Genomic DNA, 17,829 nt, shown 5'->3' on the forward strand with positions numbered 1-17,829 from the left:
GGGGTTTTTCTTTCCCACTTTGTATTTTCTCCCCTTGCTATTTCCCAGATGATTCAGGTATCAGGCCTGTAGCTCTGCTCAAGGTCTGTGAGCTTGCAAGCGTCATGGTTTAAGCCCAGCCGGTAACTCAGAACCATGCAGCCACTGTCTCGCTCCCCTCTTCTTCCTCCCACTGCTCCTGGAGGGATGGGGAGAAGAATGGAAAGCATGTAACTCCAATGGGTTGAGATAAGAACAGTCCAGTAACTAAGGTATAACACAAACCACTACTGCTACCACCAATAAGAATAATGATAAGGGAAGTAACAAGGGGAGAGAATACAACCACTCACCATCCGCCAACTGATACCCAGCCCCACCGAGCAGTGATGTAACCCTTCCGGGTAACTCTTTATGTACTGTAACAGTTTACATCCTGGGCATGACGTGCTGTGGTATGGAATACCTCTTTGGCTAGTTTGGTGCAGGTGTCCTGTCTCTGCTTCCTCCTGGCTTCCCCTCCTCCCTGGCAGAGCATGAGACTCAGAAAGTCCTTGGTCAGACTAAACATTACTTAGCAACAACTAAAAATGTCGGTGTTCTCAGCGTTGCTCTGAGGCTAAAGTCAAAATGACAGCACTGCACCAGCTACTAAGAAAGAGAAAAATGACTGCTCCTGCTGAACCCAGGACAGTAAGGAAACATGTTTCCTTGCTACCTGCAAGTGTAAACTCAACATTCCCAAGCTTTCATACACATAGTCCTTTACAAAATCTTAACTACTTCATTGCCAGATAACACGCCCACCGGTTTGGAGTCTGTCCTGGGCTTCTGGGTGGCCCACTGCATGCTTCCTGGTGCTTTTCAGATACAGCCCAGCAAGGGTTCCCAGTCCCTCTCCCCCTCCTGTCTCCAGAACAGAGAGCACTGTCCCTTCCCATTGCTGCAGCAGCAAGGGAGCACCAGAAAAAAGCGGGCGAGACTGCTGGGAAAACGGTGACAAGCTATTCCGCTGTCGGGAAGGAGCAGTGCTGTCAAACAGCTGTGTGTGCAAGGCACTGTAGCAGGTCTGCATGTGCCTCCTTTGGGCGCTGTCCCCAGACAATGGGATGGTGCTGGCCACCTCCAGCCAGTGTCCCAGTGTCAAGGAGGAAGCCTTGGCCCACAGAGGTTGATGTCACTGTCAGCTCATTGTGATGTGTGCGGAGAGCTGACAGGGAAGCCTTGGCCCACAGAGGTTGATGTCACTGTCAGCTCATTGTGATGTGTGCGGAGAGCTGACAGGGAAGCAAAGACCTACTGAGGAGGCCACTGCCAGTGACTGACCACCCTGTAGGGAGAGGGACAGTTGCCCCACATGCAGGCAACTCACATGGCGCAATGGGGCCATGTTTCTTCTCCCAGCTGGGCACAGCAGGTGATCCTGAGGAACCCCAGACACCACAGAGTGCAGATGGTGTCTTCTTCCTGGAAGAGGAAACGTTGCAGCTCAGAGCTGGACAAAGCATCAGCCTTTCTCCCCAGCCTTATTTCTAGCGACTACCTCGGGACCAGCTTTCAGGCGGTCCACGGAGTGCTGCTCTTTGCGGATATTTCAGGTAGGGTGAGCAGGAAGGAGCAACTGTGACATTGAGGGACGTGAGCCATTCTGGGACACACCAGGCCCTTTGGAGCCCTGCCCCTGCTGCTGATAGCAAGTGGCCATAGTGAATGCTGAGGTCTTCTGCTGGGATACCCAAAAAGGATAGGCTATCATGGGTGGTTAAGCACTGCTGCAGGCCACACTGAGTTGGGGCAGGGGAAGGTGCTGGGCTGGACCCCCGGCTGGGCAATGTGGAATCTGGCTGCCAGGTCCTTTGGTCCCCAGGGCATTTCCTGATTTCTGGGTGTCTCTATTACAGATTTCACCTCTTTGACAGAGGACTGTGTCTGGAAGGATGGTTCACAGAGAGGCACTGATGAGTTGGCAGAAGACCTCAATCACTACCTGTGTGACATTTTGGAGGGTAAGAGCCACGCTGCAGGACTGCCTGGCAGCAGGCCATTGGGCTGCTTACGGAATGGGGAGGCTGTTGTCCTGGGCAGCCTAGTCCTGCTTCCTTGGAAAGGCTGGGGCTTTCTGTGGCCTGGAGGAGCAGTGAGAACAGCCAGGCTCTCCTGGCAAGTCAGGACCAGCGCAGGTCCTTTCTGCTCCCCACTGTGGCCAAGGAGGCACCTGCTTTCTCAGCAGCCACCTCTGTGCTTCTGATGTGAAGACCTAGCTCCATGGTGCCTGGGGGCCCAGAGCAGGCTGAGAGCACCAAGCAAGTGCCAGCGCACAAGCGACCTGGGAATGCTGGCACTGGTGTGTTTGTGAAAGACAGGGAGAGACAGAGACTCTTCCAAGCCCATTTTCTCAGGGGATGTCTTGACCCTTCTGAGCTGATTATGAGCACATTCTGGACATCCCTTTGGCAGCATTGGTAAAGAAAAGCAAGAGTCCTCCAGAAGGATGAAGGGTCTAGAGGCTCTCTCCTACAAGGGAAGGCTGGGGGAACTGGGCCTGTTTAGCCTAGGGAAAAGAAGGCTCCAGGGGATCTTATAGTAATGTGTCTAAAACTTCAAGGGGGGGAGCAGATCGGACAGAGCTAGGTTCTTTCCAGTGGTGCGCACTGTCAGGACCAGAGGCCATGCCATGGGCATGCATTGAAGCACAGGAGTTTCCCTCTGTAAGTTGGGAAACACTTTTTGGCTGTGAGGGGTGACTGACTGATTGACAGGGAGCTTGAGAAATCTTCCTCTTTGGCTCTTCCAAAGCCATCTAGCCAGCGTCCTGGGCAGCTGGCTCTGCCCCACTTGAGAGCAGGGTTGGACCAGATGGACCTCAGAGGTCCCATCCTGAAATCAGGTGGCAGCTCGAGGCCATGCCTCTGTGCCTTCTTGTGCAGGTACCAGAGCTGCAGCCCCTGGGAGACAAGCCAGGGGGGTGCTTTTCCTAAGCTGTGTCGGATACTGCACCGTCGCCTGGGTGCTCCGCTCTGAGCATGGGCACTTCCTTTGTGGATTATGGAAGAAGGTGTCCACATGACTCTTCCTTTCCTTCCCTCTGTCCACAGACATGCTGACTCTTGGAGGTGACATCTTGAAGTTTGCTGGTATGTGCTTAGGATGATGATGCCCATGGGTATGAATCTGCAGCACAGGACTGTTGTGGCAGGTCTGCTGTCCTCCTTCAGGACAGGCTCTGTGCAACACCTTGAGCCATCTTCCTGGCCACTCCCATACCCCTTTGCAGCACCCTTTCTCCAGGCTTCTCTTCCCACCCTGGGCCTGAAGTTTGGCTTTGGCAAGGGTGGTGGCTCCCCTCCCTCTGCCTCAGCTTGCAGGGCTCTGTGCTGGGGGTGAGGGCAGAGGCAGCACTGAGAGCAGGAGACCTACTAGAAGGTGAAGCCAAAGGCATTTATTGGAATGCTGGTGAGGGACAGGGGGGCCCTGGTGACAGCACAGCTCAGGCTGCCAGGCTACAAGAGGCGGAGGAGTCCCAGTGAGTCCAGAGGTCCTCCAGGCCTATGGCCTCCCACAAGTCCATCTTTTTCAGCAAATCATCTGGTTTCTGCTGTCCCTGCCATGGAGCATAGGTCAGGGAGAGTCATGTCTCAGCAGAGCCTTGATGTTCCCTTGCTTTCCCCAGGGGATGCTGTGCTGCTGCTGTGGAGAGCAAGACCCAGTGAGATGGCCAAGACCATCAGCCTTGTGGTGCACTGTAGCCGGCAGATCCAGAAGAAGTACTGGAGGCATGACATGATCGTGGGTCAGAAATTCCGACTAAAGATAGGTATAAGTGCTGTGCCAGGAGCAGATCTGTGGCACTCTCCTGTGCCACAGGGTGCTTCACACTGGCAGGGAATGCAGGGATCCCTGCTGGAGCTAGTGCCAAAGGAAAGCATCTCCTGCAAGCATTCAAGGGGCCACCTGTAGTTGGAGACCAGGACCACTGGGTTTGTGTGCATTCACAGTTAGAATTAAATCTGGCAAGGGACCTGAAAGATAACAGGAAGAGCTTCTATAGGTATGTAGCAAATAAAAAGACAGACTAGGGCAACATGGGCCCTCTCCAGAAGCTATCAGGAGAACTGGCTACCCTGGATTTGGAGAATGCTGAGGTTCTTAATGACTTCTTTGCCTCAGCTGTCACTGGCAAATGCTCTGAGCACACTACCCAAGTCCTGGAAGGCAGATGCGGACTGTGAGAATGAAGACCTTAGGCCCACTGTAGGAGAGGATCTGGTTCAAGATCATCCTAAGAACCTGAATGTGCACAAGCCCATGGGACCTGATACAATCCATCCGCGGGTCCTGAAGGAGCTAGTGAATGAAGTTGAGAAGCCACTGTCCATCATATTTGAAAAATGGTGGCAGTCAGTAAAGTTCCTGATGACTGGAAAAAGGGAAATATAACCCCCATTTTCAAGAAGGGGAAAACGGATGACCGAGGGAACTACAGACCAGTCAGTCTCACCTCTGTGCCTGGCAAAATTTTGGAGCATGTTCTCCTGGCAGGCATTCTAAGGCACATGAAAAACAACAAGGTGCTTGGTGACAGCCAGCATGGCTTCACTAAGGGGAAATCCTGCCTGACCGATTTGGTGGCCTTCTATGATGGGGCTACGGAACTGATGGATGGGGTAGAGCAGTTGATGTCCTCTTCCTGGACCTGTGTAAAGTGTTCGACACTGTCCTACACGGCATCCTTGTCTCTAATTTGGAGAGACATCAAATTGATAGGTGGACCACTCTGTGGATAAAGAACTGGCTGGATGGGCGCATGCAAACAGTTGTGGTCAACAGCTCAGTGTCCAGCTGGAGATCAGTAATGAGTGGTGTCCCTTAGGGATTGGTGTTGGGACTGATCCTGTTCAACATCTTCGTCGCTGACATGGACAGTGGGACTGAGTGCACCCCCAGCAAGTTTGCCGATGACACCAAGCTGTGTGGTTAGGTTGATCCGCTGGAGGGAAGGAATGCCATCCAGAGGGACCTTGAACCGCTTGTGAGGTGGGCTGATGCCAACCTCATGAAGTTTAACCATGCCAAGTGCAAGGTCCTGCACCTGGGTCGGAGCAATCCCAGGCACAGCTACAGGTTGGGAAGAGATTCAGAGCAGCCCTGCGAAGGGCTTGGGGGTGTTGGTCGATGAGAAACTTAACATGAGCAGGCTTTAGTGTGTAGTCGCAGCCTAGAAAGCCAACCGTATCCTGGGCTGCATCAAAAGGAGCGTGACCAGTAGGTCAAAGGAGGTGATCCTGCCCCTCTACTCTGCTCTCGTGAGACCTCATTTGGATTATTGTGTACACAGTTCTGGTGTCCTCAACATAAGAAAGCCATGGAGCTGTTGGAGCAAGTCCAGAGGAGGGCCACGAGGATGATCAGGGGACTGGAGCACCTCCCATATGAAGACAGGCTGAGAAAGTTGGGGCTGTTCAGCCTGGAGAAGAGAAGGCTGCATGGAGACCTCATAGCAGCCTTCCAGTATCTGAAAGGGGGCCTGCAAGGATGCTGGAGCGTGTCTCTTCACTAGGAACCGTAGTGATAGGACAAGGTGTAATGGGTTCAAACTTAAACAGGGAAAGTTCAGGCTAGATATAAGGAGGAAGTTCTTTACTGTGAGGGTGGAGAGGCACTGGAATGGGACGCCCAAGGAAGTTGTGAATGCTCCATCCCTGGTGGTGTTCAAGGCCGGGTTGGACAGAGTCTTGGGTGACATGGTCTATTGTGAGATGTCCCTGCACATGGCAGTGGAGTTGGAACTAGATGATCTTAAGGTCCTTTCCAGCCCTCACTGTTCTATGGTTTTATGATTCTATGAAGCTCAAAGGAAGAGCAGGTGTCAGGTTGAATATTGGTGTCTTTGAGCATCTGCTTTCATCCAGATGCCTGCAAGAGGAACTCATCCCTTAAGTTTTCAGGTGGGGCGGCTTTGCATCTTTTTCCTTGCTGGATTCTCCCCTGCCTTTCACAAAGAGCAAAGGGGAGCTGCATTGCTTAAGGCTGTGAGAAGGGCTTTTGCAGGCTGTAGTTTTTCTTGAGCAGATAGCTACAACCCGCCTGCATGTAAAGGGGGTGGGCGTTGAGCAGGGGCTTGGTTTGCTGGGTTTCTGGGGCAGGTAAGACATCCAGCACTCTCAAGACAGTGCCACTGTCCACTTGGTTTGTCTATTTCTTAACATCCATTTAAGGGTCCTGTGTCAGTATCCCCTCGAGAAAGATGGAGGCTGCCCTCCCCCTCCATAATGACCATCTCCCCACTGAGGTTCAGATTGGCTTCTGAACAGCTGAAATGCTGGGGGCTGTAGAGCTCTGCTTCTCCCTCTCTCTCTCCCAGGGATCTCTGCAGGGAATATGCACCATCTGAAGTTTGGAGACGAGAGGCAGCAGTACTTCTGTGTCATTGGCAAGGCCTTGGAGGATGTCTGTGAAGTGGGAAAGCTTGCAAAAGCAGGTGAAATTCTCCTCTCACCTTCCTGCTGGGAGCTATGTGAGAAGCACAGGCTCAGGACCAGCCATATTGCTGGCAAAACAGCTGTGAAGGTAGGTGGATGGAACAGCATCTAGAGCCATTCTGAGGACCTAGACCTGAAGGGGGGAGGTGTCAGAAGGCTGAAGAGCTGAATGTGGAGAGAGTTGTAGCAGTGAAAGTGGAGAGCAGCTGATGCTCTTGTCCTTCCATGTTAGGAGTAACTCTGGGCTGGGCTTGCTGGATTTGAGAGGTCAGGAGGCACTGAAAGAGTTTTGGCCCCACCAGTAGTGTCCTCTGTGGGTCACGCAGCTCTTGACAGCTGGGGGATGCTTGGAAGATGTCTGCGCAGCTCCCGTGTTTCTGAGGAAGCACTGCTGTCCTGTCCAGCCAGATAGACTTCTCCCCTTTTCTGGGCAGTGACAGTAGAGGGCAGGATCTGTCCCCTGGGACTCCTGGGACTCCTGGAGAATCCAGTGTTGGTGCTTTCTTTCTGTGTACCTTCAGGTTACAGGCATGAAGCAGATGTCTTGGTCGGAATGCCAAGATGTTTTAGACAAGCTTCCAGAGAAGGAGAAGTGCTTCTTCACGGAAAACGAATGTGAGTGCCAGATTCACCTTGGTTTGGTTTTGCTTGGAAACATGGGGCCTGGCTGCTGCAGGGCTCAGGGCTGAACTACTGCTCCCCTCTTCCCCTCTCAGCATTCATGCTTTTGGCCCTCTTGTGCATCAGCTGGGGCAGTTGCTGCTGCTGCCGTCTCCTTCCAGGGGACAGCTTTGCCCTAAGCACCTGCAGGTGGCAACACAAGCAAACGCAGGAGTCTCTCCCCTGTTGCCAGTGCTAGCCCCAGCTTTTCAACAGCTCAGTCCCGTCCTCCCAGCAACCATGTGTGTTTTCTCTCCACAGGTGCTGTCAGGCCCACTCTTTTCTTGAACCCTGATACTGATGTGGGAGAAATACTTAGTTACATACCAAAAGGTGTTCTCAGGAAGGTGCGTCTGGGCCATTGCTGCTGGGGCTGCTTTTTTTGCAGGGCAGAAGTGGTGCATTCAGAGACGGAGTTTCCATGAGAGCAAGCAAAAGAAAGAAAATGCATCCCGAGATGACAATGTGGGCAAATTGGGCCAAGGGGCATGGGTGCTGCACCACTGTATGAGTTGTCCTCAGAGAGACGGGTGGTGGGGCAGACATTTGCATCTCTATCTTTTCCGTGGGTATGGCTCTTCATGTTCTGTGGACGTGATGGCAGTATAGAGGGGAGATTCCACTGAAGCCCCTACAGCATTGCCCACTGAAGCCCCTACAGCGTCGCTGAGTGTCACCACTCATGTCCATAACTGTCCCAAGATGGGGTGTTACTGGAGCGCCCTTCTCACCTTTGTCATTTGTGTTCTGATTTGGTATCTGACTGCTGCAGGCTGGGCAGCCTGCTGACCATTTAATTCAAGAGGAGGATCTTCTCTTCCCTCGCTAGTACCTGCTATTGCGAGGACACCAGCTCTCCCTTTGCACCTGGTGTGGGCAGCCCCCAGGAGAGCAGGCTTGTGAACCTGTCATGCTCTTGTCTTCCAGCTTGAAGACAGAGTGCCGCGGGACTTCCTCTGTGAGCTACGGCCAGTCACCATCCTCTTCCTCCACCTGAATTTTGAAACAAAGGACATAGTATCTTTTCGCAGTGTCCTCAATGAAGTCAGCAGCCTGGTGCAGGAAATCATCTGTCCTCACAAGGGTGAAGTGAACAAAGTCTTCCTGTTTGACAAAGTGAGTGTAGGGTGGAATCATCTCCCCAAAACCCAAGAGGGTGGACACTGAGCAAGAGGAGAAGATTCTTTCCTAGGCATTGTGGCAAGATGTGCTGCATCTGTCCGTGGCAGGGCTGCACATTCCTCTGTGTGTTTGGACTCCCTGGAGTAAAGCTGCCCCATGAGAGCATTCATGCCTTGCAGAGTGCTTTTCAGATCTTCAAGTCGTGCTCCAAGATCATTGCAAAAACAGGGTGAGTGTCTGGTGGGGCTGAGGGAGTGCGTGCTGTCTGGGCCAGCGTAAAGCAGAGGAAGCGTGTTGCGTCTACCTTACCCACCCTTGCCCTCCCTTCCTTGGCAGGAAGGAAACAGTGCCCTGAGAGGTGGCAGGTAACCTCTGGGCTTATCCCTGGGCAGCCAGGCAGAGTGTCTCCAAGCACACCCTGCTAGTCACCATGCTGGAATGAGCCCCGGTGAAGGCGAGAGGCTCCTTGGTGCCAGAAGCATCACCTTCTGGGTGACTGGCCTGTGAACAGTCATGGGGCCTAGACACCTGATCTTACACTGCTGTCATCACAGGCAGTGACATTGTGGCACCTTCTTCCCTCCCTCTTTTCCCACTGGTCACAGGTCACAGCTCAGGGAATATGGTCTCAGAAGTGCCCAAAAGTTCCTGCCTGTGCTCTTGTGCTCCTTGTCCTTGTCGCCTGGGTCCTTTACAGCCCTGAGCTCTCTTTACCCTGAACCCCAGGCTGGCAGGGCAGGATGGCCAGTGGCCCAGGCTAGTGCTGAGGGGAGATGTGGGAAGAGATGAAGCTGGGTGGGCAGGACTGCACCTGGAGGGCTGCTGAAGCTGTTTTGTTTCCCTGTGTGCCAGGACAGTGTCTGTGTCTGTTACCAGTGGGATGGCGTTCTGTGGCGTCATTGGCCACCCTCTGAGGCACGACTACACAGGTACATGTGTGTGCAGTGTGGGAAACTGGAGTGAGCTGTTGGGAAGAGGAAGACAGGCTGGGAGAGTGCTTGGCCAACAGCCAGCCAGGAATGGCCCATGCAGCAGCAGTCCTGGGCTGGGGTGAGACACTGGGTTCCGCAGTTGGTTGTTCCCCTGGGATCTGCTTAACCCACTGTGAGGCTGCGGGTGTCAGAGGTGGGGCAGCCGTTGGTCTGGAAGGGCACTGTGGAGCTGGTGGCACAGGTACATGACTGTGTGCTCTTTCTTCATCTTTCTGGTAGTCATTGGCCAGAAGGTGAACTTGGCAGCCCGGATGATGGTGAGCTACTCTGGGCTGGTGACCTGTGATACCTCAACCTATGCCAGCTCTGGGCTGCCCTCTTGCTACTTCAAGGAGCTGCCGGAGAGAAAGATAAAAGGCTTCAAACATCCTGTCACTGTCTATCAATATGTGGGGATCACCAGCAAGAGGTGAGTGTCCTCTGAGAAGTCTGGGTGAGGGGATGGTGGCATCAAAGGTCCAGCTTGGCCAGCATAGAGGAGTTCTGCAGAGAGAGCAGAAGTCGCTCTCCACTATGGATGAGATGGTCAGAAGCCCTGGTGTGGGAGGCTTTTTACTGCTCTTCCCTGCTGCCTCCTCTTGCTGGGAGAGTGGGAGTGAAACCACAGGAACGGGGAAGGTTTTGTTTTGGTAAACACAACCTGGCTTTCAGGCTCAGTCCAAATGGCTTTCAATTGTGCTTTCCATGCTGTGCTTGCTCTACCGGATGCCCTGGTAATGCTGACCCGAGAAGGTTTTGTCCTAGCTGCTCTTGAGTGGGAAGCTTTGGGCCAGTCTGGTTCCCATGGATAAAGGTCCTCAGGACCTTCTTCATCATGTCTTCCTCCTTAAACCTGGGCTCTTCCTCTGGGCCAGGATTTGACCTTCTTTTAGGACGATGGTTTGAATGTTAGTCTCTGAAAATACAGGAAGACTTAAGCCAAAGGTGCCAGGTGCTTGGAATCCCAACCCATTAGGTGACACAAGTCCTTGTTTCCAAGACTCTTGTTTTTTCTTGGCCAATGCAGTAAAGATATCTGCTAACCAGCAGTTCACCCTTGCTTCTTTCACATGTCTCTGGCTCTGGCCTCTGTTGCTGGACTCTCAATATATTCTCTTGTCCTGGTGTGGCTGTTGGGTTTCTTAATGCTTAAAGCTCTCTCAGCATGCCAACTTGAACTCTGTGGGGGGTGGGGGGGGAAGAATGCAGGGGATGGATAACATGCTGCTCGAAAGACAAACAGTTACCATGGAGCATGGAGCACATCCAGCCCCTCCATGCCACACTGCTTCTCAATGTCCCTTGGTTTCTAACCAGCTAACTGACATGTATTTTCTTTTCCCCCTGCTTCTAGCATATTTGGCATGGCTCTTGCCATGAAGATGCCAGATAACACCTCCTTGCTTGGTATGTGGAGAATGCCTTGCTCTTCTGAACCCCAGTTTCTTCCCCTCAGTAACTTGTACTGGGAGCAGAAAAGCTTTTGCTGGGGATAGTGTTGCGTGCAGAGGCCCTAAGGAAAAGCTGGCTGTCTCAGTGCCTACTTAGCTGATGTCTTTGGGGCGGAAAGCAGGGTGAGGCGCTCGGTGATCCCAGGCATGCTCCAGACCTGATAGGAAGGTTGGTTTCAACTATGGAGCTGCTCACACCCTGGGGGCTAAACCAGTCCTTGTCCTTGAGATCAGGAAAGAGATTTCCTTCTGCTAGACTGATGGAGAGTTTTGGTGGTTGGTTCTCCCCCTTGTACTCCTCAAAGGTCCTTTCTTGGCAGCATCTGCTTGTAAACACGGAAAAGTCAGGCAACACGGATGCCTTTAATCACTCAGCGTCTTGCTGGATGTTTTGGGCCCTGTCATGGGTTAACCCCGGTAGGGAACTCAGCCCCACATGGCTGCTCACTCCTCACAGTGGGATGGGGAAGAGAACTGGAAGGGTTAAAGTGAGCACACTGGATACAGACAGCTTAATAGGTAAAGCAGATGCTGTGCATCCATGACAGGCAAAATCAGGCATTCTTTCACTGCCTTCTGGTGGCAGGCAGGTGTCCAGCCATTCCCAGGAAAGCAGAGCTTCAACATGCGTATCAAGGACTTGGGAAGACAAACAGTGGAACTCTTAATATGCCCCCTTCCTCCCCCTTTTCCCCAGCTTTTCTTGCAAAGCACAGCATCATATGCAATGAAATAAGCCAGTTGGGGTCTGCTGTTGTAGCTGTTCCCCATCCCAACTTCTTGTGCACCGCCAGCCTGCTTTTGCTGGCAGGGTGGCATGAGAAATAAAAAATGCCTTGATGCTGTGCAAGCCCTTTTCAGCAAGAACTAAAACATGGTTGTGTATCAACACTGATGTGCTCTGTGGTTAGTCGTACGGCCAGGAGATGTTCTAAGTCTGTTTGGGACACAGCTGCCCGCAGCAGCTCAAATCATCCCTTCCAGGCTTGTACTGGATCCCTGAGGGGATTTGCATGGGGCTGCCTGAATCTCTGTGGGATAGGGCGCCTGCTACCACTCTGAGGAAGGCAGAGTTGCAAAGCTGGGACAAGAGGGTTGGAAGGCATCAGGGGTATCATAGGCTGCCAGATGTGGTAGTGGGAGGGAAGCTGTGGTGGAGGGTGCCAGCAAAAGGGATGACTCTTTGCTTTCTAGCATGCCCCAGCAGCTCACTTTCTTGGTTGTCTTCACAGGTCGGAAGAAGGAGATTGACCTCTTTGTCAGCTGCTTGGAAGCCTCTAACCGTTTTGGACAAAGACACATACTGGCATTTGAGGGCCCAAGGGGCTCTGGGAAGAGCCGATTACTTAATCACCTGGCCCAGTTAGGCCAGTCTGCTGGCTGCAGGTACAGGGTTTTGTCCTGTAGTTTTGGGACACTGCTTCTTTCCATCCCTGACAGCCATGGGACACTCCAGCCCCTTGGCCAGTGTGCCTTGGCCTTGATCGGAAGCCTCCTTGACAAGCCTCATGGAAGAGGCATTCAATAGTTACCTCCTGTGTGCTCTGCTCCTGCCCCTGTCTCTTTGGGTTGCCCAACTTTGGGGTGTTGGAGGTGCTTCTTGATCTGTAGTGTTTCCTCCTTCCCAAAGAGAAGGAAAAAGCCCAAACTCAGTGCTTTGCATTGGATTCCAGATGCAACATATAGCAGGGTGGCCTGTCTCAGAATCCCTGCTTGCCCCCTGCCTGTTTCCCAGAAGGAATACTGGGCCAGAAAAGCCTTTCTGTGGCTGAGAGGCAGACTCTCAGCGTTTGCCCAAAGGCAAACTCCACTTGCTCCATGATCACCTCTTAGCTCTGCAAGTCCCTCTGCAGCAGGGAGGTAGGGAGACATGGGCCAGTGTTGCAGAGACCAGAAGGAGGTCTGGACCTGGCTCTCCCAGTGGCTTGGCAGCAAGTGCCTCTCTGTGCCCTTTCTCATACAAGGAGTGAAACTCTGGGTACCACTTTGAGGTGGGAGGCTGAAGAGTTCCCCCTAAACGCAACTCCAGCTCTTTTGTCTTAGGAGGCTTGGGCCGTTTGGAATCTCAGTGCCTTTTATTTTTGCATGACAGGGTATTTGGCATGGAACTGCTAGAGTTCAACGTGAGGCAGTCCTTCTCTGCGATGCGTATTCTGATGGCCAGGGTGATGGGCCTCCATGAGTGTGAATCATGCAGTGCCAGGGAGCATGTGCTACGGACAAATCTCAACGGGATAATTGAAGAGAGCAACTACTGCCTCCTCAATGACATTTTCCTTGTCAAGGTGAGAGCGAGAGGCCTCTCTGACCCTGGAGAAGGCTTTCTCCTGGGCCCTTCTGGGTCTTCAGCAGTCTTCTAAGGCTGTTGGAGTGCCTTAGCTCAGGGGGAGGGATTGCAGGGGTCACAGCACATGTTTCCCATTCCTGGCCCTGGGGTGACTTCATGTCCTGTGCTGCATCTGGCAGTGCCTGGTGCCTTGTTCGGCATTCTGGAAGCAGCACTGGAATGAGGCTGGGCCTGACCTTGTGCTCAGGTCATTGCTGTGTGAGTGCTCTGCTCCAGGCAGCCCAAGAACCCACAGCCAGAAAACCAGCTCTTCAGGCCACTGCCAAGATGCAGCTCTGCCCGAGCCTCTGCTTTAGGCTCTAGCTGAAGTCCCACTGTGGCCTCTTGCACCCATGCTGGGGAGAGGGAAGGTGCTGAGGCAGAGCAGAGAGGGTTTGCTCTGCCATCTTGTTTGGTGGGTAAGTGTAGCGAGCCCTGGAGCCATGTTTCTCCCTGACTTTGCTTTTCTGTCTAGTTTCCTGTTTCAGACAAGGTTCGCCAAATGCATGAAATGCAAAGGAAAGAGGAATTACATTCAACCTGGGCAAAAGTGCTAGAGAAGGTGAGCATTTCTCCTTTTCTCCTTCTGGGTCAGAGGAGGAAAACAGCCCTGCTGGCTCTGGGCTCTGTGCCACAGCAGTGTGAGTGAGTGGGAGGACCTGGTCATTGCCCTCTAGAGCCTGAGAAACCCCCCATGTTCTCTCCATAGCCAGACAAGCATACTAGTAACTTTCCTCCCTTAAAACGTTCCCTGGAGGAGAGAGAATTCTGTATTCCCTTGCCCAAGCTCCCTCCTTCTGCAGGGCAGGTGATGTTAAGTGTGACCTGAAAATCTCAATGAAATTAGGAATTGGGAAGCTTCCAAGCAGGGAGTTGGTTGGGGTGAGACTTGAGAGCATCCTCTCAAGAGGCAGCGGCTAAATCTCCTTCCCTGTAAGACACTTGAGAATCCACTGGAATCCCCTCAGGACAACCTTTTTTTTTCCAGACCATTGATAGAAATGCCATCTTTCTCATCGACAATGCCCATTTCATTGACCCTGCTTCCTGGAGTATCATGGCACCTCTGCTCTGGAACATCTCTGTCTTCATGGTCATGAGCTTATGTCCCGGCTTTGCAAGGACTGAGAGCTTTCACAAAGCCACAGCAAACAACCTGATGTCCCATAAAATCATCTACTTTCAACTAGAGAAGCTGCAACCTTCAGCTGTGGTGCAGAAGCTCTGCCAGGACCTTGGAGTGGTCAGCATCCCTAGGGCTTTAGTGAGGTGAGTTGGAGCAGGGGAGCTCCCTGGACACGAAGCATAGGAGCTGCCACCCTTTGCTGTTTCACAAGGCCAAGCATATCTGGGGTGTGAAAAGGGCTTGGTCTAAGTGGCCAGGCTGTGTGGCAGATTCCCTGGGGCAGAGGTCTGCCCTGCTGCCAGAGAGCACCTAAGCTCCTGAGGAGAGGCAGGGCTTGCTGCTCTGTGCTTTGGGCACTGTCTGCAAGTCTTTTCCCACGGACTTCAGCAAAGGCTGGAGGCTCAGGGGGGCCAAAAAACACAAGCCAGCAGGAGGACCCCCCTTTCAGAAGTGAGGTGTAGCTGTGATGAAGATGCTGGCTCCCCTGCTATGCCTGAGTGGCTTGCTGCCCACCTCAACTGTTTTTCCTTTTAGGGTGGTGAGTCACTGGAACATGTCCAAAGGTGTGGTGAATGCTCCACCCCTGGGAGTGTTCCACGGCCAGGTTGGATAGAGCCTTGGGTGACACGGTCTAGAGTGAGGTGGCCTTGCCAGTGGCAGACACTAGATGATCCGACCCTAAGGTCCTTTCCAAACCAACCCATTCTATGATTCTACTTTTCTTGTGCTGATCACTGCTGGATCTGTTCCTGCCCAGGTTCCTGGTCCAAAGAAGCTTGGGGATCCCATATTACTGTGAGGAGCTGGTGCACTTCCTTCGTTGCAATGACATGCTCTTGTTCTGCACCAGGAAGTGGGGTGAAAAAGCAGACGACAACTGGGAGAACCTGAACAGTAAGAACCTTAGCCACTGACTGCTGAGTTGCTGTGTTGCATTCCCTGCAGCACAAACTTGCCCCTTCACTGCCCCACGGATTAGGGGCAGAGTCAGATCTTGCAGCAGATCATGCAGAACTTGGCCTGGCAGAGGCACAGGCTTCTGTGTGCCTCGTTGTCAGGACAGCCAAAGGAGGGGCTCACAAGTTGTGGCTTGGAGGGGCCTCAGTTCTTGGGGATAAACCGCAGGGGAAATGGCTCTGGACCACACGTGTTCCGGAGACATTCTCATGAACAGAGAACTTACGTTGGCCAAACGCTAGCTTAACTGAGAGCAAACTCCAGCTTTAGTGAGGGCCAGGCACAGGAAACTTCCAGTGAAAATTATTCTGCTCTGCTTAGAGAGCATGTTCAGCACACGCAGGTCAGTGCACCTGCACTGTGTGGTGTGAGGGGGCCTTGGGCTATTTCAGGTGAGCTTGGAAACATTTGCAGGCTGCAGGTCACTTTGCAAATTACCTCATTCCTTCTCTCTTGCTCCACCTAGCTTTTGCAGTCCTGGAGTCATCCCTCACAACAAGCTCAAGGTCCAGCGCAGGGGCTGCGGCCATGATCTGCATTGTAAGGCCAGGCGTGAACCTGGACAGCACCGTGCTGCCCAGTAACTTGAAAGGTGAGGGGCAGAGAGCCACTCTGCTGGCTCTTGGCTGTGCCGCCAGGGGAACTGTCAATGATTGTTGAGTGTGCCTCCTGTCTATCAGTAGCCACTTGTATGAGCCTTGAAGAAACATTCCTGCTCTTAAGTTGTTTTGTCCAAAGAAACCCAAGAAGAAAACTCAAAGAAAAGAATAGTAAGGTCTGGCCGAGTTGAGACAACCTCTCTGGGGAGCTCTGAGTTCACCTCTGAGGTGGCGAAAGTTGTCTGTTCCCTGCTTGCACTGCTGGCAAAAGCCTAGTCCAGGTTCGGTAGGGCACATTGTGGGATGCATGTACCTGCTGCATCCTGCCCTATCCCAGTGGGGCAGTGTGTCTGTTGAGTGTCTCACTTTTTCCCAGGCCCTGTGAACTGCAAATCCAGTAGGTGTGGAGCCATTGTGCAGACACCTACCCTGGGTTGCAATTGCCCAGAAGTGGCCAGTTTAGGGGCCAAAGCCTATCCTGTTCATGTGTTGAATCTTTGCAGTGCCTCCAGCCTCAGCGTGGGGAAGAGGTAGGATTGAGATGTGTGGCTTCTCCTTGACAGAGATTGTGCTGGCTGAGCTGGACGAGATCAAGCCATTGGAGCAGACTGTTTTGAAGTTTGCAGCCACCATCGGGCCGGTGTTCACTACCCAGCTGCTGTCATACATTCTTCCAATTAGCATCAGGCACAAGATGACTACCTTGTTGGACAGTCTAGTGAGTGACAACATCCTCAAGTGGATGGAGAGTACTGAGGAGCCGGAAGACGTCCAAGATCCTAGCAAGGAGCCAGCCACCCCTCTGCAGGCAGAGATTGGTAAGTGGTAGCATGGAGTGGACAAGGAGCTCCCAGATGTGTCCTGGATGGGCTCCTAAGAGCATGGTGTGATTCCCTCCCTGTGAGGGCTGGCATGGCTGCTGGGGATGGGTTTGTCAAAGCTGTTACAAGTCAGTCTGAAAGCACACTAGGTTTGCGCTGGAGGGAAGTCCCCACCAGCTGTCCCAAATGCCTCTGCTCCCCTGAATCCAAGTGCTGCTCGTAGCACAGGCATGGGACGAGTGGAATTCCTGACATCCTCTCCCAGCCACCTGCAGCATCCACATAAAAGATGCCCTCCAGAATGGCCCAGGGTCTTCAGCAAGCTTTTATTGGGCTTTGATTACCCTGTGATGCTGGGCTCCTGCTCAGGAGGCTGGTGGCTGCCTTGCCAAGAGTGGGGAGAAAGTGCTGGCTGGGGCTTGCTTCAGCTGGCAACAACATCCCCAGCTCCTGCCTGGACCAGTGCAGCTGAGAACTGCATCCCCAAGGCTGTGCTAGCATCAGCCCTTTCACCCCATGCTGCAGGGCTTGGCGTGCAGCAGCACTGCTTTGCTATTCAGGATGTGCACCGAGGCATGACTGGCTCCCTACCTGGCTGCAGCTTGGGCTCATACAAAGGCCCTTTGGCTTGCAGGTGTGGAGACCTCCCCCCCAAGCAAGCAGAGTGTGGGGTGTCCATTTGGTGTGCTGATGTTCCATAAGCCGCTGCTGCGGGAAGCTGCCTATGAGCTGTGGATCCAGAAACAGCGGATGACCCTGCACCGCAAGTGTGCTGCCTTCCTGGAGCGGTATGCACACAAATGCCAGAGCTGCGGTCAAGGGGACTTTATTGCCTTCCACCGCTTCGCTCTCTCCAGCACCCAGGATAAAGGGAACTGTAAGGACCTTGATGATGACTCACACACCTGGAAGGCCTTGGTGCTGGCTGGAAAACAGCTGAAGAAAGAGAGGGTCTACATCTCCGCAGGTATGCTGTGCACCATGCTCTGTAATCTGGGCCCTCCGGGAGCCCAGGGATTGGTGCTGAGGGTCGGGTGGGAGTAGATCTGCTAGGAAGGAGCCCAGCAGGAGTGGACGCCCACTGTAGACTTTCCTCAGTGTGTTAGCACCTTGCAAGGATCCTTGCAGGCCTCCTGGGAGAGGGAGAGCAACTCTTATCCCAGGATATATGTGGGAGGTGTCCCTGGTTTTCTTTCCAGGTATTACAGGTCCTCAGGAGGAGGAGCAGCAGCAGCAGCAGCAGGCTTTTGTGGAAGAGGATTTTGGGTGAGCAGACAAGGTTTTGATTCTTTCTGAAGCGAGCGAGTTCAGGGTGTCCAGAGGGGACAAATAAAATGC

At 53.0% G+C, this 17,829-nt stretch overlaps 1 protein-coding gene across 1 annotated transcript; it reads left to right on the forward strand.

The window, feature by feature from the left end:
- Positions 1–1,323: 1,323 nt before the first annotated feature.
- On the forward strand, positions 1,324–17,525 carry LOC133220871 (adenylate cyclase type 10-like; the record flags this gene model as incomplete). Its single annotated transcript, XM_061369272.1, has 20 exons — positions 1,324–1,577; positions 1,881–1,985; positions 3,075–3,113; positions 3,650–3,793; positions 6,341–6,546; positions 6,980–7,073; positions 7,380–7,465; positions 8,046–8,234; positions 8,348–8,469; positions 9,093–9,169; positions 9,452–9,641; positions 10,566–10,618; positions 11,895–12,048; positions 12,755–12,947; positions 13,464–13,550; positions 13,977–14,257; positions 14,872–15,008; positions 15,538–15,663; positions 16,234–16,488; positions 17,126–17,525. Coding segments are annotated over exons 1-20 (3,179 nt in total), but the record flags the coding sequence as incomplete, so codon positions are not given.
- Between the last annotated feature and the right edge of the window lie 304 nt (positions 17,526–17,829).

Source organism: Neopsephotus bourkii, unplaced genomic scaffold, assembly GCF_033783945.1.
Source record: "Neopsephotus bourkii isolate Nb327-2 ecotype Australia unplaced genomic scaffold, CSIRO-AGI_Nbou_v1 NB_1491, whole genome shotgun sequence".
Taxonomy (NCBI): Eukaryota; Metazoa; Chordata; class Aves; order Psittaciformes; family Psittacidae; genus Neopsephotus; species Neopsephotus bourkii.